The sequence below is a fragment of the Candoia aspera genome, chromosome 12 (assembly GCF_035149785.1).
Source record: "Candoia aspera isolate rCanAsp1 chromosome 12, rCanAsp1.hap2, whole genome shotgun sequence".
NCBI lineage: Eukaryota > Metazoa > Chordata > Lepidosauria > Squamata > Boidae > Candoia > Candoia aspera.
In genome coordinates, this window is record NC_086164.1 from 9425808 (window position 1) to 9450939 (window position 25132).

The window sequence follows — 25132 nt, forward strand, 5'->3', positions numbered from 1 at the left end:
TGAGGTAGTAAATTTTTAAATATGGGAACCTTAGGATGATAATTCAGTTTCAGCCAGTTGGCTTCTTCTCTAGCAGTTCTATGAATAACACATAGATAAAAATATCCTAAAACCCTTGGAATTGACTTTTGTTAATGGACCTTTTTTCTTGTTTTCAAATGTCACTTCATTAATTCTCTTGATCTGTTTTAATGTGAAGGAACCCTTACCAAAGTTACACATGACTCTTCTTACTGTAATGAAGTGCCAAAAATATAACCCATTTCTGTTCAATAACTGCACTGATTTGAAAATGATTTTTTTTCCCCCTAAGACCATATTCTCATTCATTAAGGATTTCATCTCAGTAAAATGCTTGAATAAGATGTAGCAGAACATAATGGGGTGAACTTGCATCATGGTTGGGAGGTATCTAGAATGAGAAGATTCTCAGATGGCCATCTAAATGAAACTTCATGATGTACTTTTTACAGCATGTGGATAACATTTTTTTTCCTCTTCCCCCTCTCCTTATCCCAAATCTTTTTTTTTTTTTGGTAGGGTTCTGTATCTTCATCTGGTGTTCTTCCTCCTCCCCCTCCTCCCCCACCTCCCCCACCTCCTCCCGCTCCTCCATTTTCACATGGTGTCGCTTCTCCTGCCCTTCCTCCTCCACCACCACCACTACCTCCTCTTTTACCTGGAGGTTGTGGGCCACCTCCACCACCACCTCTTTCTATGTTTGGTGGCCCACGACTTCCACCTGCTTTTGGTGGCATTCCTCTAGTAACTACACCAGTGCTGCCTTTTGGGATGGAACCAAAGAAGAAATACAGCCCAGAAGTGACTATGAAGAGAATCAACTGGTCAAAGGTATCTAGATCAAACATCTTGAATGCTTGTCCTCAGTTCCCTATCTTTTTTCTAGCCTTAAAGATTAGCCCTGCATGCTGCTGAATTAGTTTCGAATATACGAATGCTGTTGTTAGATCTTTGTTCATTTTTGAAGCTAATCATTTTTCCATGGACTGTCGATATATTAATCTTTCACACTGTTTGTTAAAAATTGTTAGTGGTTGGGGATCTTCTTAAAGGATATTGGGAGCTCTTACTTAGAGCTATGACAGACATGATCACTGTTTTATGTATCTGTATAAATGTCGTCTATTATTTTCCCTCAGGCATGAACGGTATAGACTCAATAAAATATTTTAAAACTCATCATAAACCATTGTGGACATAACATAGTTTATAATACCATATTTAATAGAAAAAATGTTTCAGGCAGACTGTAGTAGTCTGTTGGGGCAGGGGATGTAATTTTAGCTTTAATAACCTTGATTTCTCCATGGGGTGAAAGTGGGAAATACCTTAACACATTTTGCACACGTTACACCTATATGAAGAATAAAATTCAAGAATATAGATATTGGAAAGCATCTGTTTTTGCTTGGTTTTTATTAATAATTTACTGTTCCGGGCTCTGCTTGAATGATTTATGTTGTGTCTGTAGATCAGTTTATTATTATGTATTCTACTGTAGTAGATGAGCAGTAGGAAGCTGATAATATGTATATAACATTATGTAAGTTTAGGGCAGGAACATCTGAAGATTATCCTTTTCTAAGGTGTGCATTTGTTATGAATGCGTAGCACAACACAGTAAACATTCTGCCAGACTCGCAGTTCAGATCTATAAATGCTACTTATTATTATCCTATTGGACATGAGCTGGAAAGTGTGTTTGAATAGATCTTCATTTTAGCAATGTAATGTTCAATATAGCAACGTAATTCCAATGCACTGGATTACATTTTGAGAAGCAAACAGGGAGGAATATAATAATAAGAGCTCCTTAGAACACACTCAGTTTTTATTGTGTGGGTTCTGCAAAGGAAAAGGGGTTAGACACTATTCTAAACCTTTATTTAAAACACCAGATGCACTAAAATGCCAGTTATGCTAAAAGACTTAAGTCCGTGTAGTTTTCTTGGCAACAATACAGAAGTGGTTTACCATTGCCATTGCCTTCTTCTGAGATATATATATATATATATATATATATATATATATATATATATATATATATATATATATATATATATTTACTTTCCTGTCTATATCTCTAGGATTTCTTACTGGTTTCCTATGCCAAATATTAACTAGGTCCTGCTCAGCATTCAAGGTCAGCTCGATGCCATCAGATAGGTAGAATGTAAGATGCTACCACACTCCTATTTAAGCAGATTTTATCATATTTTTTTGAAGAATACTTACGTTTTTGTCCCCTTTTTAATGTCTTGTTTCTTATTTGATGGAGAAGATTGAAAACTTAAATCTCTGAATAATTTGCTTTGATTGCAGGCTGTGCAGATATAATGATCTGCCACTGTCATAATTTGTGGAAGGTTACGTGATTTAAATTGATAGTTTATAATTAGGTTCATTCTCATTTCAGGTTGAACCTCATGAAATACAAGAACATTGTTTTTGGGTAAAAGCTAAGGACGAAAAATTTGAAAATCCAGATCTGTTTGCCAAGCTGGCACTCACTTTTGCCACACAGACAAAGGGTAATTATTTCTCTTTTCTTAAATGATCTGTCAGTGATGGATTTGTGGATTGATACTAATATTGTGTAGATGATGCTTTAGAGATAATTGTGGGAAAAAAAAAAAAACTGTTACTGTGACCATAAGGACTAAGTTTTGAGAGCTAGGAGATAAGACAGGAAAGAGACAGCCGTAAGAATACATACTATTTATTCCCTGGGAGGGAAGAAGTTGAGGTTAAGGAGAAAAGAAGAATCATCTCAATGTTTTTGGGTATCCTAGACCTAAAAGACAAAATAGAAACACCGTGATTTAGGGGACCAGTACATAGTAGAAACTCAAGCACAAGGTCACAGGGTAGACAAGTTCTTTCCTAGGACATGAAGAATGAACGACATACAGTATAACATTCTCCCAAACAGGATGGAATCCTAGATTGTTTCAGTTTTATAATAGCTAATGGAATGAAGCTTTTATTTCCTCATTCTTGAATGGAAACCGTTAAGTTTCTTCTTGTGTAAGCTCAGCTTGTGTTTCCTGGGTGACAGAAATATAGAAGATACTGATTTTAAAACCTTACTGTGTACCCTAAGATATGCAATACACAGAGACACTGATTCTAGCCTTTGGAAACAAGAAACATTTTTGTGTAAATTGCACAGCATAATAGTAGCTCCTGGGCTATGGTAGGCTTGAATTTTCTCTCCTGCCCTAAAGCAAAACATTGCAAGTTGTTACAGTGATAGCTGTCCCATTCCAAAAGACTCTGGATGGCTTACAATATACAATATCAAATTTAAAACAAAAACATAATCACACAGTCAAACAGCCCAGACAAAACCAACCATAATAAAACATAGAAACCCCACCCATATGACAGGGGCTCTTAAGATAACCCGAGGCCTGAGAACACCACCAGGTCTCAGGAGCCTTCCATAACCCTAAGGATTGGGCACCATCTCTGGGGGGATGCTGTTCCAGAGGGCAGGGTCGGTAATGGAGAATGCATGCTCTCTGTCCCAGAAAATGACAACATTTAATAGAGGGGACTCTGCCTGCATGTACTGGATGGGCAAAAATCATGGGAAACAGCCATTCTCATAGATAACAAGGCCCTCTGCCATGAGGGGCTTTACAGGCAATGACCAGCACCTTGAATTGTACCCAGAAACCAACTGGTAGCCAATGCAGCTCACGCAGCAGTGAGGACACACGGGCATTACATGCTCGCACTGCTGCATTTTGGACCCAAGGGTGAACACTGAGGGCAAGACATCGGGACCATTCCTGGTGTCTCCGATGTCCCCGAGTGCGGTCTACCCTCGGATTCCCACCGTGTCTACCCCTGCCAGTCATAGTACCAATAAAGCCTCATGCCCTCACATCTCCCCCCAGTTCACCTTAACCTTGGTTCCACACCTCCCACCACCCAATACCTGCTGTGATAGATTTGTCATCACACAGAGAGATTGAAATCTTCAGGAATCCAAACACTGATGGATTATCAAGAAGATCTTGATTATGCAAACATGCTAAACATGCTTCTAACTCCATGAAACCATCTTAAATTGGAACAAGGCACAAGATACGGTGTGGGAGCTCCAATAATATTTGACTTACAATTTTTTTTTTTTAATTCTCCCAAAAAGTATTCCCTTGCTATCTAACAGAATTGTTTACTTACATGATTTGCATAACCGTTGGGTACAGTTGAATGTGCTTCAGTTTCTTGTTTTTATTTTTAATTGTCTTGGTTTTTTGCTGTCTGCTACATGCCCTGAAAATACTCTTTAGAGTATTCCTACTTAGACTTCCTTAATTTAGTGGGAAACTGGCAAATCCTTCAACTGTTTTTGTTCTGCTGTCAATGTGTATGTGTGGGGGAACATTTTAGGTGCTAATTTATTCTTAACCTATTCTAGATCTACTGACAAATTTCCAAACACACTTGGAAAACGATACCATTCTCTTTTTCTTTCGTTCTCATGGCACAACGACAATCTACAGCTGCATAACTGACATAATAGAGTAAGGCCTGGAAGATATTTTGGCAGTCATCTAGTCCAACCTATTGCCCAGTAGAAGGATCCATTGTCACAATAAGTGGTTATTTACTGTTTTAAACACTTCCAGAAAAGGAGAGTCCACCACTTCTTGAGGAAGTCTGTATATATGAATCTCATATGAGAAGATTTCAGGTTCTTTACTTTTGAGGGATGCTTTTATAATATCTAGTCTAGCAAGTAATGGAAATATTTAAATCTTTTATATACAGCCTTTGAAATAATTGAAGGTGTTACGAGCAGTAGCGAAAATAGTGCTTTTGGATTAAAATATATTTCAGTATGAGGCACAAGGAAAGTTCTGCCTGTGGCTCAAACTGATAAAGAGAAGGTTCTCATGGAATTTGTTCTGCTCTGATTTGTCTGAACAGCAGACCCAATGTAGCATAATAAACAAAGAAATTACAATAAAATCAATAAGACATAAAAGAAATGATAAAAGATGGCAAGCATGATGAAGCAAGGAATCTCATTCTTCCTCACCAAAGGCCTGGGTGACAGCCAGGTTTTCATGGCTCTCCCAAACAACAACAGAGTGGGGGCCATCTAGATCTTGGGGGGAACCTAGTTCCAGAGGGCAGCCGCTGCTACAGAGAAGGGGCGCTTCCAGAGTCCTGAGAGATACTGTTTAATTAAAGGAACTCAGAGTGTGCCAACTCTGCAAGATCAGATTGGCTGGGGAGATCGGAGACAGGAGGTCCATGAAGCAATCAGACCCACTGTGACATATTACAGAATTGCTTTGAAAGCCTCTTCAGCTTCAGTTTGGAATGTATGCCTTGGGAGGAACTGTTCATTAAAACACTCCCACACATAAGATCCATTTTTGTATCCGAGTAAAAATATTTCACTATAGTGATTTGTGAACGTAGTATTTAATTTGTCGAACCTCTAGATGAATTCTGGCTCATCTCTTTTTGATAGATAAAAGCTAATATTGCCAGACATTTTTTGTGCATTGCATGTGAAGTAACTGAGTTACAGTGTTTGTCTATTTTTTTTTTTTAAGTAGAAATACAAATATTTTAAATAAATACATGCTAAATTCTACAGTTACTTTGAATGTTAAGGCAGTTCCTGGCAGTTCTCACCATTTTCACTTGGAATAGATTGATTAGCCTTCTCCAGAATTTCAATTATACTTTACTTCTTGATTCTCAGTGTAAAATCATTTTGCCCAGATCAGGTAAAGAGTCACTGAAACCTACTAACTGATTAAAAAGCAAAGCTAAACATGTTAGTTGTACATGTAAGTCAGCAAAGTTGACTTACAGTGTTGCTGTCATTCTCTTGATAATCGCTTTCTGACGAATACTTCTTCACAACTGGGTTTGGACAGATTATGGAAAAGTCTGTTTGAGCATGTAATTTACTCACAGACTGCTTTTTGTCAGTAAGATGTAGTTGGGTTAAACTTATTTGTCTTTTTGAATTTTAAAACCAAACTCTGAACAGGTGAAAAGTACCTTGAGTTCTAGTTTGCTTTTTTTTTTTTTTTACATATTCTCTGGAGGACATTTCAGCTCAAAAACACATAGTTTGCATGTAGTTGAGACCTATAGTTGGTCAAACTTCCCAAGGATATTTTGCTGAATGTTATCAAGCATATGTCTCTCTTTCATCAGTTCTAATACTGCCTGGAAAGACATGTACCTTTCCAGTAATAAGTAAACCACTACGTGTCTGCTTTAAACATTGCCTTGTGTAGTTGATATTCTTGGGAAAGCTTACAGATAAAATAGACTTTACTCTGGTAATTAATAGAGTTTGGGGAAAACTGTCCCTTCATTAAAGAAAAAGAGCCATATTTAAATAGGGTAGGGGGGAGAAGAAGGTGATGGGAACCTGAATTATATTTGACCATATTCATATTAATTGTGTAGGAGTTAATAAAAGTTACATTATGACTTTACAGTGTGATTTATCCTTTTAAGTAATGGACTTGTGAAATGTCTTCTATTGCACTGTATTTAAAGAATATTGGATAAATGCAAACTCTTTTTTGAGTCATTTTTTGCAAGGTAGATGTTGACAGAAATTTTCCAGTGTCTTTTTTTTTTTTTTTTTTTAGAAGTTCAGTTTGCTTGCCCAGATGTTTTAGCAGGAGGCTATCAGTTATAAATGGTTAGAGTACTAATTTAATCATTTTTGCATTGATTAGTATATTTTATTTGTTTTCATTTATCAAGGAGATATATGTGCATAAGACACTGAACAATTGTTAGTTTATTCTACTAAACAGTTTCTTGAATATCTTGGATAACATGCCTCTGTTTCATATATCGTGTTTGATCATGGCAGGTAGCAGTTAATTACCAAGCTCTTCTAGAATATCTCTACTAATATTAACAATACATTTTGCCCATTATATATATTGCATAGAAAAGCCAGCTGATTAATGGAAATGTATTCTTTGACCTGGTGTCATTAAGCATTATTGAAAACTATCTGAATCTCTACAGGAATTTGGTAAAAAAATATAATGTAGAATTGTTAGAAACATACGTAAAGTGTTTGTGTGTGTATGTGTGTGTGTGAGAGAGAGAGATTGAGATTTAAGATGTATCTTCTCAGTTCTTTGGTACAAATGACCAGGATATAGCTAGTTCATGTATGCAGGCTAATTTCTTGACAGTTAGATTAATTCACTAGATTAGACCTAGCCATAATTGTACTTAAAGTAAATACATTAAAGTTCACATTTCATGTGAATCTAGTGCATTAAATATATGAAGTAAACTAAAGTTACATTTGAGTAAAGTTTAATTCTTGTTGAGTTACATAGAATCACCCATACCATTTTCTTGACCAATTGTAGTACTTTATATTTACTATTAGAACTGGAAAACCAGAAACTGCTAACATTAAATTAAAGTGGCCAGTTAGCCTGTTATTCTCTGGTTTTGGGTCACCAGTATGATCCAGAGTACTTCCTCTTTAGCAGCATTTCTGACTTTTTACTGCAAATTGTAATCCGATTATCCAGCTTTACTCAGCAAATTAAATCTTTACTCTAAAGATTTATGTGATATCTACCTCAGTTTGCCTCACCTTGCCATTGAAAGATAATAGTAGCACTCTAAAGAATTGTTTGTTTTATGGACCAATAAGTTACTAATTGGTGTATAATTTAACCAGATTCTGGAACATTATTATTATTATTATTGTATTATTATTGTCATCTTTTACATAACTTGCTGCCACTTGCTCCTCCTCACTTTCTTTGCCAGAACGTAGATTACTCACACTTATGAATATGAACAAACAAATTGCAACATTTTTGGTTTTGCCTATTTCTACGACAATAACTCTCTGAAGTTTACCTGCTTGGTGTCCGGCTTTTGAAACTGACAGCTTTTAAAATAATATTCAAGTCTGTCCAGGTGCAAGGTGGTGACGTTGATTAGGATTCAGGAATTTGTGTACAACAGCTTTTTGCTTTAAAATATCCTAAATTGCACAATTCATCTTCGAGGAGACAGAGATAGAAAGTGCTAGAACGAATGCAAACATCTTCATCCCATAACGAGAAAGCAAAGCATAGCTCTTCCTTGTGCAGACAGAATGCTCTCTGATTTACATGAAAGCCACACGAGGGCACAGATGTGAACAAGGCTGGCTCTGAAGTTGCAAATGGATGTTAATCACAAGGGCGATATGCTTGCTGTGATGCAGGGACTGACTTGGGAATTTGAAATCTCTAAAGGTGATTGATGGGAACATAAGAATAAATAACCATCACAGTCATCTGGGTTTCAAACTGCAGATGGCTCTCTTGATCTTCTGATAGGTCATGCTTGATACCTCCAGCTTGGATTTTCCTTTTTTTTTTTTTCCCAGCCTGCCAGATACCCCATTATGTCTGTGAATGGCAGACAGATAACAGTGGCTAAGTGGGAAGTTAATTTATACCTGGGGAATATCGTTTGAAGCAAAGCAGATATGAATCCCCAAGGGTGAAAATGTAACTAGATGAGTACCCGGGTTATACCAATGTTAAATGAGAATATGAATGATGATGAAGCGGCATGTGTTTGTGACTTCAGTATTCTGCCATTAAGTTACTGGTAACTCAGTGGTACAGTGCCATGCTACATTAAAACAAAACATTTTTAAAGCTAGATTTCGATCTAAATTGCACTTTTGACTGTGTCTCAAAGTATATTTAGAATATTTTTTTCCTGTTAAGTTATAAATAAATCTGCTATTGATTCTAGTTGAGAGTGTTTAAAAGTTTATGTTTTGTTTCTTTTTTGTAGTTATTGTAAGTGTCTTATGTAGCTCCTAAATATATTGAGGTGTACCTGCTTGTTCTCTGTGGGTATGTCTGAAATTGGCTGGAATTCTCTTTGTCTCTCTTTCTTTTTTGTATAATTTTATTTAAAAACTAATACAAACTAATATAAAGTGAGAAGAAGAAAAGAAGAAAAAATAAAAGAGAAAGCTATAAGTGAAAGGAAGGAAAAAAATAGAGAAGAAAGGAAAAAAAATGCAAAGAAGTAGCTTCCAATCTTCTTTACAGCAGTTATAAGTACAGTTATAAACTTACCTCTTACTCTATGGTTACAACATAGCTCTCTTCTTTCTATAATCTGTTGTGTCTAATCATCAAAACCATAAATCATAAATTCATTTTTTTTTCTGTTTAACACAGAAAGTCCATAAGGGGTTTCCAGTCACCAATAAATGTAGATATTGTCTTTTCTCCAATCAAACAAGTCAGTTTAGCCATTTCAGCAAGTTCCGTCATCTTCACCAACCATTCCTCTGTTGTGGGTAATGCCAAATCTTCCCATCTTTGTGCATACAATAATCTTGCCTCAGTCATCATGTATAAAAAGAGTTCCGTGACTTTTTTCCAACAGTTTGTCCATCAATCCCAAAAGGAAAACCTCTGGTTCAATTGTATATTAATCTTTAAAATCCTCTGAATCAGTGTATGTATTTGAATCCAGAATTTTCTAGCTTTTTTACATGCCCACCAAACATGATAAAACGTCCCTTCTTCTTATTCACATTTCCAGCATAAATTTGAAGTGCCTTTATACATTCTAGGCAATTTTTCTTCCATCTTAACATATCTGTTTAACTGCATTCCATGTCTTAACATAATTATTTTGAAATAACATACAATTCATATTTGTGATATTGATACCCAGATATGTTACCTTCTTCTCAATCTTATTGATGTTTTATTCATCAATTCTGTTTGAGCTTCTATTTGCATATTTTTTGTTAGTATCTTCATCTTCTGTTGATTAATCTTAAAACCTGCTAATGCACCAAGTACTTTTAATCTGCCCATTAATATTTCAATTCCCTTAGAGGATCTTCCAGAAGCAACACCAAGTCGGCTGCAATTCCTTAACTTATAAGTCTCTTTTTTAACCTTTACTCCCACAATCCTCTCATCTTGTCTTATATCTCTTTCCAATATTCAAGAACCAAAACAAGCACAAGAGGGGACAGTAGACATCCTTGTCTTGTTCCTCTTTGCATCTCACAGTTTTGTCAGATCTTCAGTAACAGTTATTTGTGCTTTCTGTGAAGTATAAATCGATCTTACCCATTTTATAAAGTTATTTCCAAAATTCAAATAATGTCTCTGTACTCTTTCTGTTGTAGCCTTATCTGATGGATGCTTACTTGGAAGCAAGGCCCACTGATTTTCAATAGACCTTGCTGCCAAGAAATTTTGCAAAGGAGTGCAGTCTTGATCATCTCTTTGTCCTCCCCCCGCCTCTTTTATTGCCCTATTTTATTTAAGATATAAATCATTAAGAGTAAATGTGTTAAAAAATTACTATGTAACAAACATGATCTCTAGATGTTGAACCCTATTCTCACTGAGCTTTTACAACTTTTTTTTTTCTTTTTCCTGTAGAAGAGTATGGATTGCAAATTGACCTTAAGAATGATGGATGTGGTTTTACTGCAGCTGGGCTATTGTTGAAGAGATTTGCTGTGTGGGCCTCCCAGGCATTGCTTGCATGTTCTCTCTTTTGTGTAAAGTTTTTGTTTGAGAAGCCACTGGGCAAACACTAGCTGCTTGATCGCACCTGCTTCTGTTGTAGGGGGATGTGAGTCTATTTTGATTGAGAGAGCATCAGTTGCCATTTCATTCATCCTTATACAAAGGGACTCCATAAGGAGCAACATTCCACTGACACCCAACCAAACCAGTGCTTGGAGCCATAGTGACGCTTGTAAACACTGAGCTCCTCTTTTGTTCAACAGGCAGTTGGAAAACAGCCATCAGAGAAGCCTTTCCTTCTATCACTACATCATCACAAAATATGTCACAAATCCATTGAGTCTATCTTGGAAGCGTTTTAGGAAACCTTTCTAATTTCTTTGAGAAGGATAGAAGTTCAAGAAATCTGCAGAAGCAATTTCTGCTTCATGGCATTAAGCTTGTCACTTCCTATGGAGTCGAGCAGTGGTGGTCTCCACATTTTAGCACAATATGTTCCTTTTCTTCTCAGAATAAATCAGAGGCGCATAGACTGAGTTCCAAGGGCCACATGTTGTCAAGAAAGCCTTGTGTTTGGCCCCCACACACCTTCAGAATTGGTTACCAAATATCCATGTTTAATGTAATAGGTTAAGTATAATAATTTACGGAGTTATTGCATCAGCTATATTTAATTTTAGTTAAATAGAAATGAAATGAAAACAATTTCAGTTTGTGCTCTAGCCTGAGTCACTGCTTTTTGGGGGGAAAATAAGTCCCATTATACCACTCAAGAATCAAGTGCGAACTTTCCTGGGAAAAAAAAAAGTTGTGTGCCCCATCCTAAACCATCAGTCTTATGATAGGCTGCCTTACTCTTATGAGTGTCGCTCCCTTTACAGTTATTTCTGTGCTGAAGGATACAGCTTTCCAGTCAAATGGTTGTTTTCCACACAGGGTTACAGAACTTGCTGTTGGCGCTATCTGCAATGGGGTCATTATCTCCGCTTTTCCAAACTTGGATGGACAACTGTGCAGGCACTGGCAATCCAATTAGCAAGCTAAGAAATAAGGATACCTTTGGCCTGCAATGAACAGAGGGCTTTTCTCTGTATGAAAACAAGAGTTTTTCTGCATAGAGACCCTTTGTATACTGAAAATTGTCAGTATGAATCATGACAGTTGTTCTTGAGGGGTTAGAGTACCTTATCTTGAGAATCCTACTGTCTATGAGAGAAAAGTTGCCCCTCTAGGAACTGGCTTTCTCTAACACATGAGAGAGGGCAAAACCACAACAACAGCAAAACCAGCACAGCAACACAACTAGGAAATAAATTCATCTAATGCTCTTGAGAACTGCCTGTTCCGTGTTAGTCCATTCTAACCGCCTACTGATATTTGTGGAGAATAAATTTGTGTAGGATCCAGACCAGATGGGAATATTATCTTAGCTACTAAGCATCATTCTCTGTTTAATATGCTCCATGTTAATGGTGACAGAGATGAGGGGGGTAGGATGAGTGATTTTGGGATTTAGAATTATTGAAGAGATGTCTCAGTATAACACTAAGCCCTGTATTTTTCTCAACCTTGTTGGTCTCCAAGGTGCCCATTAAACAGAATAAGGATTGCTGCTTCTCACAACTTGTCAGATCCAGGGCATATAACCTGAATGCACAATTGAGGCATTAAGGACACTGGTCTAGCTTTGTGATAACCTTGTTTATACATTTAGAGAACATATTGACTACTGTATACATTATTTCTGCTGCAGAATCAGAGCTCTGGTTGTAAAGATTTTGTAAGAAATCCACAGGAGGAAGCAAGGAAGAGGCTCTGGATTCTACAATGTCTAATTCAGTCAAAATGATACAGTGCTCAAATGAACTGTGGCAAATTTAATGAGCAGTTGAGGACAGAGACACATGTACTGGATGGACACTCAAGGGAGAGAGATTATGTGTACAGGGACTAATTAGCATGAAATATGAATACGTTCATATAAGCAGTCTTGATCAATGGGCCATCTATATTATAGAGTATTATTTTTGCATGAGTTTAATGAAAAAGAAATTCAGAACTTAGGCCATTTTGGAGATTTTAAAAATGTTCCTCAACTTTCATATTATAGGAAACTTTCAAGTTGTGGAGAAAGCTATGTTAGTGATGTTCCACATAAAAGATCAAACATAAGGAATTATTTTTGCATTGCAGTCTATTTGTACATATTTCAGTAATTTTAACTAATGGATATTAGAATCAGAATTGTATCCCCATTGACATATGTTCTGCCACACATAATTATCTTAGAAAAATGCAGTGCAACTAGGTCAGTAATTTATTTATTTTCCTCTTTATTTCTCTGTTCTTTCATCTTCAAAAGGTATGGTAGACAACTGCACTGGACCATTAGAAAAAGAAGATGGTATGAGTCAAATAGCTAGAATAGGGTAATTTTTTATTAGGATCAAACAAAATCTATTTTTTTAAAAAAGTTTTATTTTCTTGAGCTAATTACAATAAGGTTTATGTCAATAGGATGCAGGCCTTTTTACTATAGTGTGCTGCTTCATGATTTTCAGACAAAGGAAAGGAAAGTGATTAGCGAGGAACATTTAATTGGATAATGCACGGACAATTAGGAAGGAAAAAACACGGTCAAAATCTGTAGGAGAGGAAGAAACAACTATTTTCTCTTATGAGAAAAATCCTGATGTAATTTGGTTGAAATTTATTGTTGGGCAGAGAAAGTGTGGCATATAAGGTATAAATTAATATAATTAATATCAAGAGAAATGCACCACTGGTCACAGAAGAAGATGAAGATAAAAAAAAAAAGACTTAGACTTTGCTACATACACCCGATATCTAAAAGCTTAATAAACCATGTTGTCCTTGAAGTGTGCTAGTGCAGGTTGCTTGAACATCTGTGCTACATCTCTGTCTTTGTTCAAGTGGGTAAACAAAAACAAAAGCTACAATTAAGTGAAAATTTCATTACATCCAAACTGAGGAATATAGTTAATTACTTCTGAACATAAGCCAGGCTTTACAAACTATCTTTAAAGCTAAGTATAAAATTGGCTTCAGATCTTGGATTGTTTTAAATGGTTTATCAGGAAGCTGTACTTAATTTCTTGAGCCAGGTTGTACAGTGTCCATCAGCTGGCTGCAAATGGACATCACTGTGGATTAAGCCATGATTAATGGAGGATTATGTCATGCAAACATGGGCCCTGAGGTCTATTCTTAGTGATCTGGGAAAACTATTCCAAAATACCAGCATTTGAAAAGGTAATGCAGTCTGCTTGATTTTGTTCAAGTGCATTGCTAAATATTAATCTATTTTAACTGAATTCAGTTGCTATGAGGCTTAAGGCTGTTTGGATGCTAAATGGGGCAATGAAATAAAAAATAGGACTTGAATGCATTTATAATATTGAAATGCTGCGGAAAGCCACTGATAATCCTGATGAAGTTGATGGTTTATATATATTGGTAATATTTTCAAACATGCGTGATGGCCTTTTGTTACAGTTTCATGCCTCACTGTTGAGCATTAATAGAAACTTCTGGAAATTCATAATATTCCTCATCAGCACAACTTTATGTCCCCATTATACCTATATGTTAAGAGAGAACAGAGTTTCTTTTAGAATACTAATGCTGAAATCCCTGACCAAAACTATCTGCAAAGCCGAATAAAAGAAGCTGGCAGAGAGCAAAAAGCGTGTTGATTAGACCGTTTGAGATAACGTGATGCCGTTTGTTTCTTACAAAAAGACCTTCAGACAAGGCGGCAAATGATTAAATGCATAGAGAAGCCTGTACATACAATGTGTATCATAACAGTACACATCTTTTGTGAGTAGTTGTCAGTTTATTTCTTCATCCTTAAAGCAAAACTGATTTTGATCATCATCAGCGAAGAATGGGAGCTTGATGAATAATCTAGGAATATATGGATTCACGTATTTCTTAATGTATGCAGTATATGAAGCTACCACTGAGTTCTGTTTTGGATTCAACAGTCACAATATTGCTTCCACATCAGTGTTAAATACAGTGGCAGCTTACCAGCACGTCCAGCCTCTGGCATATTTTCTCTTGTCTCATAAAGGAGATGTGTTTAGAGAGACATACATTAGGTGTGCCTTTAGATATAAAATTTGGTGGCATTCTTAACAGTTCATTTTTTTTAATATGGACGAGTGAAAGTACCTGGAGTGGGTGGGAACTATGCAGTGGTCATCATGAACAAAAGAAACAGAAGTGACCACGGGGTGGGGAGGGCAGAGGGGCTAAGTCCTGCCCGTGTGTAGGTGTATCGCAAAAACAGATTGTTGGCCAAATGGAGCAGACCAGACGTCAAAGAAACTAGTTTTTAAGGATGATAAGTATCCTAAGATCTAAGAATAGATTCACATGCAATATGTTATATTGTGATAACTCTATTGATAATATATCAGCAGACCATAATGAAAACAAATGTGTTTCTGTACCAGGCAACAAAGCAGCTGATCCTGCAGTGTATTTCCAGAATGACAGCACAAACCTTTTCAGATTTCCTTTCCTTAATTGCACACGCCAGCCTTCTCTGTATCTTGCTCACTTCATCCTCCATGATGTTTTTTTTTTTCTCCCAAGAAGTAGCTGAAGGTCATTATTTGCAAAGAAGGGGAGTGGGATTTACCAGTAATCAAGGTATGTTAATACTTTATTACAGCCTGTCACTAGGATCATTCATCAGCGATCAGTCAAAGGAATTTTATTTTTTCCTTTTTTTCTATTTTTCCTTTTGTGTTCTTTTTTCCCACAACTGTGTTAGTGGGTCAATCTGTTTTATTTAGGTTCTGATGTATAGTCTTGTTTGAACTGGTTGAATTGTATTCATAAATTGTTGATGGTTGATTCTTCATACATGACTTTATTCAATCTGTTTTTAAAGTCTCTGAAGGAGGGATAATCATGTTTTTTTGCCCATAAATTGTCTATTGTGTGGAAAGTAGATGTCTCTGTCTAAGTAATCTAACTGTGAGGACAAGCAAAATTTATCTTCTTTGGGCCTTTGAAAAGAAGTAGGTAACTTAAACAAGTTGCTTTGGTTCTGTAGTAAATGACATGAATGATACTAGATGTCTCTGAAAGAGTTTATGTAATTAATCATTAGTCCAGAGGTACTGAAGGCTCCCAGAGCATCTGAAGTTATACTTGCTGTCCTGTTCTTCTGTCTTTGTTCTTGTGGTTGCATATGGATTTTATTTAACAAAACAAAATACGCAATTGAAAGTTGGATGCAGTTTTAAATAGCAAAGATCTAAGTAACACATTACAGCCATAAAATTGAGATCTTTTTAACAGATGCCATATTATGATTTTTTTATTTCAGATTGGATAGCAAGTTAAATCAGTCTTTATACAGAACTAAGAAATTAATTAATTTTTATTAGAATTATTCATTGTATACAAGCAGTTAAGATTTTCTGATTTTGTGCAGGCCAAAACGGCTTTAATATCAAATAAATACGCTGTTTTTGTTTCCTTTTGTTTTTATAAATTCAAATATGCCTCTTACTAATTGTAAAAGAGTTGTTAGTGAAGAAAAGGAAGCTCCAGAGATCTGACTGTTCGGTTCTATAAATGAATCCCAATTGGATTTTAGTAAAAAAAAAAGGTTTATAAACTTGGCTGTAACAGAATTGAGAGGATTGATCTATATCTTTTTTTTATATAAAGCTTTATTAATTTTCAGGCTATAATTAAAACACAAAATACAGAATATAGAACAGATAGAATACAAGTCTAAAAAAGAAACAAGAGAAACTAAAACAGTGCAAGAATAGACAGAAAAACATAAAAGGCAGGTGACTTCCGACCTTCTCCAACACAGATATAAAAGCACATAGAAGTTAATCTCTTGCTATTAATTAAACATTTAATAACATTATTTCTCTAAAATCAAACCATTTAATCATGAAAACCCCAAATCAGAACTTCATTTTTTTCCATTACAAGCAAGTAGTCCAAAAGCGACTTCCAAATAGAAACAAATCCAGTTACAGTATTTTCTCTTATCAATGCTGTCAGTTTAGTTATTTGCGCCAGTTCCATTAACTTAATCATCTGATCCTCATTGAGGAAATTTGTACGTCCTTCCGTCTTCGAGTATGTAAGAATCTTGCTGCTGTTATCATATATAAGAACAGAGTTCCATGTTGCTTCTCGAGCTGTTGGTCCATCAAACTTAAGAGAAACAGCTCCGGTTTCAATTGTAAGTCCACTTTGAGAATCTTTTGAATAATAATACATATTTGATTCCAGAATTTCTTAGCTTTTCCGCAAGTCCACCATAAATAATAGAAAGTTCACCCTGTAAACGTTTCCAACAAACGTCTGATACCCCATTATACATTTTGGAGAACTTACCAGGAGTTAAATACCAGTGGTACACCATTTTATAAAAATTCTCTTTCAAATTATAATTCAAAGTAAATTTCAGGAATGATCTATATCTGATTTCCACTTTTAGAAAGAGATAATGTTTTTTCATCTTCTGTCAAAAAATATTATATATTATACACAAAGTCAGGCTGCATAGGCAATTTATTAAATAAATTACATTAGATGTTTGAATTGGTTGCCATTTTCCTCTAAACACCTCCTTACTTATTTGATGTATGACCTTTGAACATTCCTAAGTACAGTAACATTTTTTCTGAAAACAACAACATGTTGTGATTGGCCTGTGGGGCCTGACATTTGGTATACTGTGTGTGTGTATAAAATTTAAATAGCCGCCCACCTCACAAATATGACTCTGGATGGCGTACAATAAAAAATTGAACAATTTAAAAAAAAACTTTAAAAACCATTAAAGAAAACATATAAATAAAATAGTGGGAGAGTGCCTTCAAGGGCTTACATGCAATATAGCCATTTCACAGGGTCCCTGTTTCTATGGGATCCCCCAAACCAAGCTTTAAGGGATTTCTGGAAAATCAGAGTTGGAGCTGATCTCACCTATGGGGGGATGATGTTCCAAAGGGTGGGCACTGCAGCAAAAAAGGCTCTCCTCTTGGGTCCCATCAGATGGAACTTGTTAGCAGACAGGACTTGTCATGTGTCCTTCCCGCCAGACCTGATGGGATGGGTAGATGGAATCAGGGAGAGGAGGTCCCTCAGGTAGTCTGATCCCATGCCATGCAGGGCTTTAAAGGTCAAAATCAGCACCTTGAATTGAACCTGGAAACCAGCTGGCAACCAGTGGAGCTCACGGAGCAGTTCTAGGAGCACCCATTAGCTGCCTATATCAACCTGTGTTGCAGCAGTTGAATCTTCTGGATACTCTTCAAGGGTAGACCCATGACATATATAAATCAAATTCTCTTAGAACAGAATGGGACTAAATTTGGTGTGGTGAGGGAAGCCAGTAAAAGAAGGACTGGGTCTGAAAATCGGCCAAATCCACTGGAGGCTACAAAGAAAAAGAAATCAGGAAAAAAACAAACAAACTGATACATCTCCATGGGAGAGGGAGATGGACAGTAGCTTTAAATGCTGCCTTATTTTTAACCCCCCTAACCTCCACCTTCCTGGTCATGTGACCCAGAGCAGAGCATATGCAGCTTTCCTGTGCTTCCTGGCCCATATGTGCAAAGACAGAGTTGTAACACAAAGGAGAAACAGAAGCACACATACAGAGGCAACATATACACATACACTGTAGTTAGACCCATTAACACAAACAGAAAAAGTATGCACACAGCCTGATTAGTCCATGGGAGAAAGTGCATTTACCTACAAATGCAGACACAATGTGTAATTTCATTACCCAGAAGGTAATAGAGAAAATAGAAAATAGAGATGTTTCCTACAGCCACTGCTGGTCAAGGGGTTGGAAAATGGGAGAGGCTAGCAGATGTTTTGAAAATCTGGAAATGAGAATCTTTTCAAGATTTATTCTGCATAAAGACCTGTCCTAGTGTTGTCTATCCATTGTAGCTGATTCCTGAAACATTGCTGGGGGTATTGCTAAATGTATTGATGCTGAGCAAGGTGTTAAATGTATTTACCCAAGAACTAGCTCACCTTTCTAAAATTGGTTTCAGTAACAGTGCTTCCAGTATAACTGCTAGATTTCTCTTACTTTCAGCTTCTTGTGCTGAGAAGGTGAACAAAGCCCTGGTCCTTTTGGTTATCTGCTGTTGACAAAGCAGCTTACTGTTTTTTGTTTTAATTTCTTCTAGAATAGAAAGGGAATTATGCTGCTGTGTGCCAAAAAGAACCCTCCCTTTGGTTGAGGGTCAAAAGGAACAGAGAAGGTCTTCCAGATGGTAAGCCCATAAGAGTCCCCACTAGCTAACTCTAGAATCGTATCTTCAATTGTTATATTGGCAGATGAGAGCAAGCAACACTTTGTGATTAGAACTGAATAGGAACTCTTGTTTATGAATATTGGAACTGTATGCGGGAACGTCTATTTCGCCATTCTTTAAATGGCATCCACACTTATCTTGTAGATTTATCCCATGGGTTTTATAAGTTAACTGGCTGTACTGAGACAGCATTATAAGGCTGCAGAATAGTCAATAAACAAAGAAGCAAACATTGTATTGAGGAGGAGGAGGAGGATAGAGAAAATGATATGTATGGTCAAGCAGAGATTAGTTTCTCACTGAAAATTAACTGCCTTTCTATGTGTACCCAGTCATACTGTCTAGTAACAAATGTTTCTGAATTTACAGAATAGTCCTATCAGTTTATTTTGGTCACTCTAATCGCCATGCTTCATTGGTCACATTTTATGTTTTTGCTTCTATCATCTGTGTAATCTTCTGGTCCTTCTCCAGTCTTGCCTTCCCCCTTCCTATCCTCTTTCAAGTATTTAACTGTGGTATGACCAATCCTTGCCACTTCATAATTATTCAAGTGTTGAATTGCATTTAAATCACATACCCATAGCATCTTTTTAGGGTAACTTGGCTTTATTACTCGTCTTCAGCACGGGATTATTAAGTGAAGTTGATTTTAGAGTTACTCTGGTAACAATATAGTGAATTGTGGAGTCCTTGGTGGTCTCTGAGCCTTGTTGTTTTCTTGCAGATGTTTCATTGCCAGATGAGGCAACATCTTCAGTGCACAGAGGGAGTGGGTGATGGTTCATCTGGTGTTACTCCTAGTGTTGGTTTTTGCATATCTGGGTGTTGGTTGCTGGCAAGGGAGTGTACTGGTCTTTTGGCTTTTCTATTGTCTCTTTTGAATGGTATGTAAATGTTGTTTACCTCTATGTGTCTGTTGATGGCTGCTTGGTCTGAGTGCCAGGCTTCCAGGAATTCTCTGGCGTTTTGGATTTGGCTTGGTTTAGGATGCTCACAGTTTCCCAGTTGAAACTATGGTTGAGTCTGTCCATGTGTTGTGAGATTAAGGAGTTCTCATTGTGTCTTCTGACTGCTAGTTGGTGTTCGTGGATGCGCTCTGCTAGTCTTTTGCTTGTCTGTCCTACATAGTGGCTGTTACAGTCTTTGCACTGTATGTTGTAAATAACTCCTGTTATCAAACAGCACAATACACCCTAATCAAGGAACTATTAACTCAGGCAATCAACCAAGTAGCAAACAACAGCCCAATCAAAGAACTCCCAAGGAGAGAACAACACCCCCACCAACACAAGCAGGGCAAGCCACGGTATATAAACTGAGAGCAAGGCCCACTCCCTCTTCGCACTGAATATGTTGCCTAGTCTGGCAATGAAGCGTCTGCAAGAAAACAACAAGGCTCAGAGACCACCAAGGACTCCACAGTTCAACCCTGAGCTACAAATATTTGCTTCTATTAATATAGAGAATATATGTTTGTTTGCCGGTCCAAGAAACAAAATACTTAAGGGAAATGTATTAGAATGATTAACCATGCAATTTGTCTAAAGTAATAGTGCAGTTATTAATAACTAACTGTGCAATGACTAATATTTAATAGAGCCATTCCAAAAAAAGAGGTGCTTCACAAAGCATGTAAGCACAAATACTATTCTCAAAGTGTTAGAGCAGCCACATCTTTCCAGTGCTCTTTCAGAGCTGTGCATATATATGCACAATGGCATTGCCTCACTGCTAATCTCAGTGGAAGTGTTGTCTGTGCATGCACATCCAGACCCAGAAGCAGCTGCGGGAAGCTTGGAAAAACATGTGGATGCTGTAATATATTATTTATGCAGACATGAAGTAGATCTTTCAAAAGCTGTTGACCAACAATATCTCAGCAGAAGAACCAGGGATGAGTTTGTCTTGGGATTTTTCCTAGGGATTTAGTTTAGTGCAGTGTTTTTCAAACTTGGCAACTTTAAGATGTGTGGACTTCAACTCCCAGAATTCCCCAGCTGGTTGGGGAATTCTGGGAGTCGAAGTCCACACATCTTAAAGTTGCCAAGTTTGAAAAACACTGGTTAGTGTATTCCTCCTGAACATTTTACTACCCTGATTGTGTTCAAAACTAAACAGTTTGACAAATAAACAAGAGGTCGATTGAGGTCTGTGTTGTGTTTTCACACACACCACACACACAGACGTACATACACACTTAGAATTTGGAAAAATATTGTCATTGCTAAGTATTAAGTGCTTCATAAAAATAATACTGTTGGCCTTCTTTATATGCCATCCGGAAAATGAATTTTATTGTTGAAGAAAATGAATGAATTTGTATCCTGGCAACCTAATGGAGAAGGAGGCAGCTGCTTAAACACGGTATTGAATAATGTTAAAAGGCTAATAGTTAATAAAGAATCTCCTTCTCCCTTATTTTTAAAAGAATAAGACTGGCTAGAGAAATAAAAGAAGCAGAACGCTATATTTTCTATTTATCTTCTCTGCATATTACAACTGGTTCCGAATGCTTGATTGTTTGCCTGTCTTTAATTAAGTGTGGGTAAAACAGTATGACTGAGACGTGCCTGGAAGGTAATGTGCTCATTTGTTAAATATGGTGTTTTATGACTTCATAAGAACAAAATTTAGATCTGAATATTACCCTGAGGAAACTTAAACAGTGCAGAACTGACCTCCGGTTATTACACCCTGCATTCTTCAGTTGCACTGTGATTTCATCATGCAGTGTTTAGTACAGCGTTCCACATATAGAGCTCTGCTTTGCCACCTGAGCTGATGTGGCCACAGGTTCTCTGCAGAGAATGGTTGCCACCACACAACCATACCTTGCCTGCTCCCTTCCACGTCCCTGGGATCGTACAGACCACACAGAATAGTGTTGCAATATTGAACTTCGCTGGAAAGGTCTTCAAGCAACTGACCAACGTGCAGTGAAATATCTGATAATGGCAAAGCAGGAACTGTACAATAATATGAGCCATTGTAAATATTTGAACAGTGCTGAGGGGCTTGCTCCTCAGTGTCCCTGTATGCCCCATCATAATTTTATAGAAGTTGATGAGAGCAAAGGGATCTCTGCATTGGTAGCTCAGGTTCTACCCCTGATAGTAGCCTGTACCATATAATTTTTTGGGGCAGATTAGTAGCTTGAACGTGTGTGTCTTTCAAGTATAAGTAAAGCAACTGCATTTTCAGAGCTGCAGGAGACCTCTGCAATTTAATTAATAATAGTGCTGAGGTTTACATTTCCAACAAGAACAATGAGCCTTGGGGGAAGGCAACATATTTCAGTGAAAATAATTACTTTGCTGGTAGAAAAATGCACAAGCACATTGTCCTGTGTACCTAGAACTGGGTGCAATTTTGCTGTCCCTGGTTTTTTTTTTTTTTTTCTATTAAAACAAAAAAACAAACAAAAAAAATTTCTTCCATGTAAAAGAGCATAGTCGATCAAGAAAATCTTATTAAGGTGTCAGTATTTCAAAAGAATATTTCAGAAGAAACGCAGTATATCTTGAATATGGTAGCTCCCTTAGTATCACTGTCAACTTTACTAAGAGAAAGAATTATTTCTCAGACAAAATAACATAAATATTGCAGGTGGTTGTTGCTGCAGAGACTGACTCTAGAGTGGGTTGCTTTATTATATTCTGCCAAAAAAAAAAAAAAAATTCTACTGATATCTCCCTGAAAAAGGGCAGGGACCTTTTCTAAGGAAGTTCTCCAAAATGGACTTCCTCATTTTTTTTTCAGCATTAAATAACGTAATTGTGCAAAAACGCACTAAAAACCTCAATTTATTATTCTTAATTTCTAAGATCAACTGCTATTACAGTAAATAGGGAAAGCAGCCTTTTGATTTGAAATTTACTTCCTGATGAAACATTAGCATGGTTTGATGATAATGGCGAGACATGGTTTGCTTGTAGCTGTTGCTTATGCTTGTACCAAACTGGGTGGTGACCCTAGATCAAGAAATATTTTAAAAGTTCACAAAGTGACAGAATTAGTATATAAAAAGCTGGGTTACCATTTAAACACTATCAAGCTCCAAGATATCTGGAAGCACCATTTTCTATTAAATGTTAGCAGGTTTTTGTCAGAATCACAGATCTCTCTGTCTGATGTAACTGTCTAATTTGGCAGCTCACTTCCATTCTGCCCGCTACTGTATGTACCTCTTACTCTTCTGCTAAAGCTGTTGCTTCATGGATCTATTCTATAAAATATCTCCCCAGGGGAAGCAGAGTTGTCAGCACAGTCTAATCATTGGTTTAGACAGTTGACTCCTTTGCTCAGGACAGAAGCACGTTTTACTATCATGTAAATTAACATCTGTGTCTCTGTGTGTATAATTTGTATTGTTGTAAGTCAACGCGAATGCTTCCCTAAGCAAAAAAGCAAGTTATGCATTTATCAATCAAATGAAAGTAAATTGTTACTAAGGTTGCACAGTTTGAGAAGGAGAAAGGGAGAAATGGAGAAATGTTAACTAGCTCAAATTATCTCAGTCTGAATGATTGACATAATAATTTTGAATGATTAAACTTGTTGGGGTCATGGAATTAATCTCTTAGTCCATACAGGTAACATTTTTACTTGTTGATTTGTATTGAGAGGTTGTTATGAGTGTGGAAGCTAATTTTTTGTCACCCAGGAATGGTAAATTGGATGATACACTTTCTAGACATTAATGTAGAAATGTATTTGGACATTTATTATGGGATTGTGTAAATATTAATTTAATTAGCTGTGTAAAAATCAGAGAGCTGAAGATAGAAATGAGGAGACTTGATGTTCTTTTATCTGACATTACTAGATGGACCAAGTAATACTGTAGGCCAGTGTTTCTCAACCTTGGCAAACTTCAACTCCCAGAATTCCCCAGCTTGATGTAATGTTTAAGATGTTGTGCTAGACAGAAAGACCCAGGTTCAAGTCCACCTTCACCCATGGAAGCTCAGTGGGTGTCTTTGGGACAGTCACTGTCTTTCAACAAAACCCCACAGAGTTGTTCTGGGAACAAACAAACAAAACCAGAGGTGTGCTGTGTATACCACCTTGAGCTTTTAATAAATCAAAATAATTTTTGCAGTTCAGTTTTACACGCAAGGGTGAGAAGCGTACCCTTTAAAATTCCTTATTCGAGAATTTTGCCCTCTGCTGTACCTTGTCACCATTGATGTACAATGTTTTGCTTTGTCTTAACATTATAACTATTAAATTGTGTAGAGGTAATGTTTAATGGAGTTCAGTAATTGAGTTAATGATCAGGTGTGAGAGTACATTAAGTAGAATGCAGCTGTTAATTTTCAAAACCCATGTGTTTCCAGATTTTGGGATAGGCTAATAGTGAAGTTTTACTTAATTAAGTCTCTGAACCATTGCAACCTTCTTTTGGTTTTTCCTTGTCACCAGAACAATTGGCTGTGTTTAATTTCCTCTACATTTCTGGTTCACATTGGCAAATGACATTGTTACAAGTGCAGGTATAAAGCAGGTGTCATAATAAAATTATCCTTTCAGGGGGATCCATTAATTTCAGGGGTAGGCAATACAATAGCATATTCTTTCCTCAGCTGCACATGCAGTACATAATGTAAGTGTAATCTGGAAAACAATCTCTTACAGCATGTTGCATCAGCTTTTTCTCTCCAGCTTCAATAAACAAATACGTTATTGCTCACAAAATAGATCTCAGTGTTAACCGAAAACAAAATCTTGGTTGCTTACCAACAGGTTTAATATAGATGCCTGGTTTTATTTTGTTTTGTGAAGCATTTAACTCTCCCTTCCCCAACACCTGTACCTCTTTTCAGTTCCCTTGGCTGTGTTTTGAATTAACTTGCATGATTGTAGAATAAGTAAAATACAGTTTGGTGTTGTGTGGCTGCAGCCAGCAGGAGGCTCTAACATGCTGGAATAGAAATTGTGGCAAACCATTTAGTTCTTAGAGACAACCAGTTGGGTATGGCTGGGATGATGGGAAGGGTGGTTGACTGTCCGACAGTATATTTTGAAATTGGTTTGAAACTGTCAATTACCCAATAGTAGCCTGGCTTTAGCAAGAACATATTTTAGATCCCAAAGCAAAGTTTGTTACTCTTTGTGGGTCTTATCCTGTTTTGTTTTGTTTTTAACATGCATATTCACTTGATATTTTGTTTTAATTGTGCAAGATCATAAGAAAATGTAGCAAAT

General features: G+C 36.8%; 1 protein-coding gene across 1 annotated transcript in view; it reads left to right on the forward strand.

Moving 5' to 3' along the window:
- The window catches only part of DIAPH2 (diaphanous related formin 2), a 265682-nt gene that overhangs the window by 64046 nt on the left and 176504 nt on the right, over window positions 1-25132 (forward strand). Inside the window, exons 17-18 of the mRNA XM_063313683.1 lie at window positions 541-852; window positions 2438-2552. Of these exons, the coding sequence (XP_063169753.1) occupies window positions 541-852; window positions 2438-2552 (427 nt within the window). The remainder of the gene's footprint in view (window positions 1-540; window positions 853-2437; window positions 2553-25132) is intronic.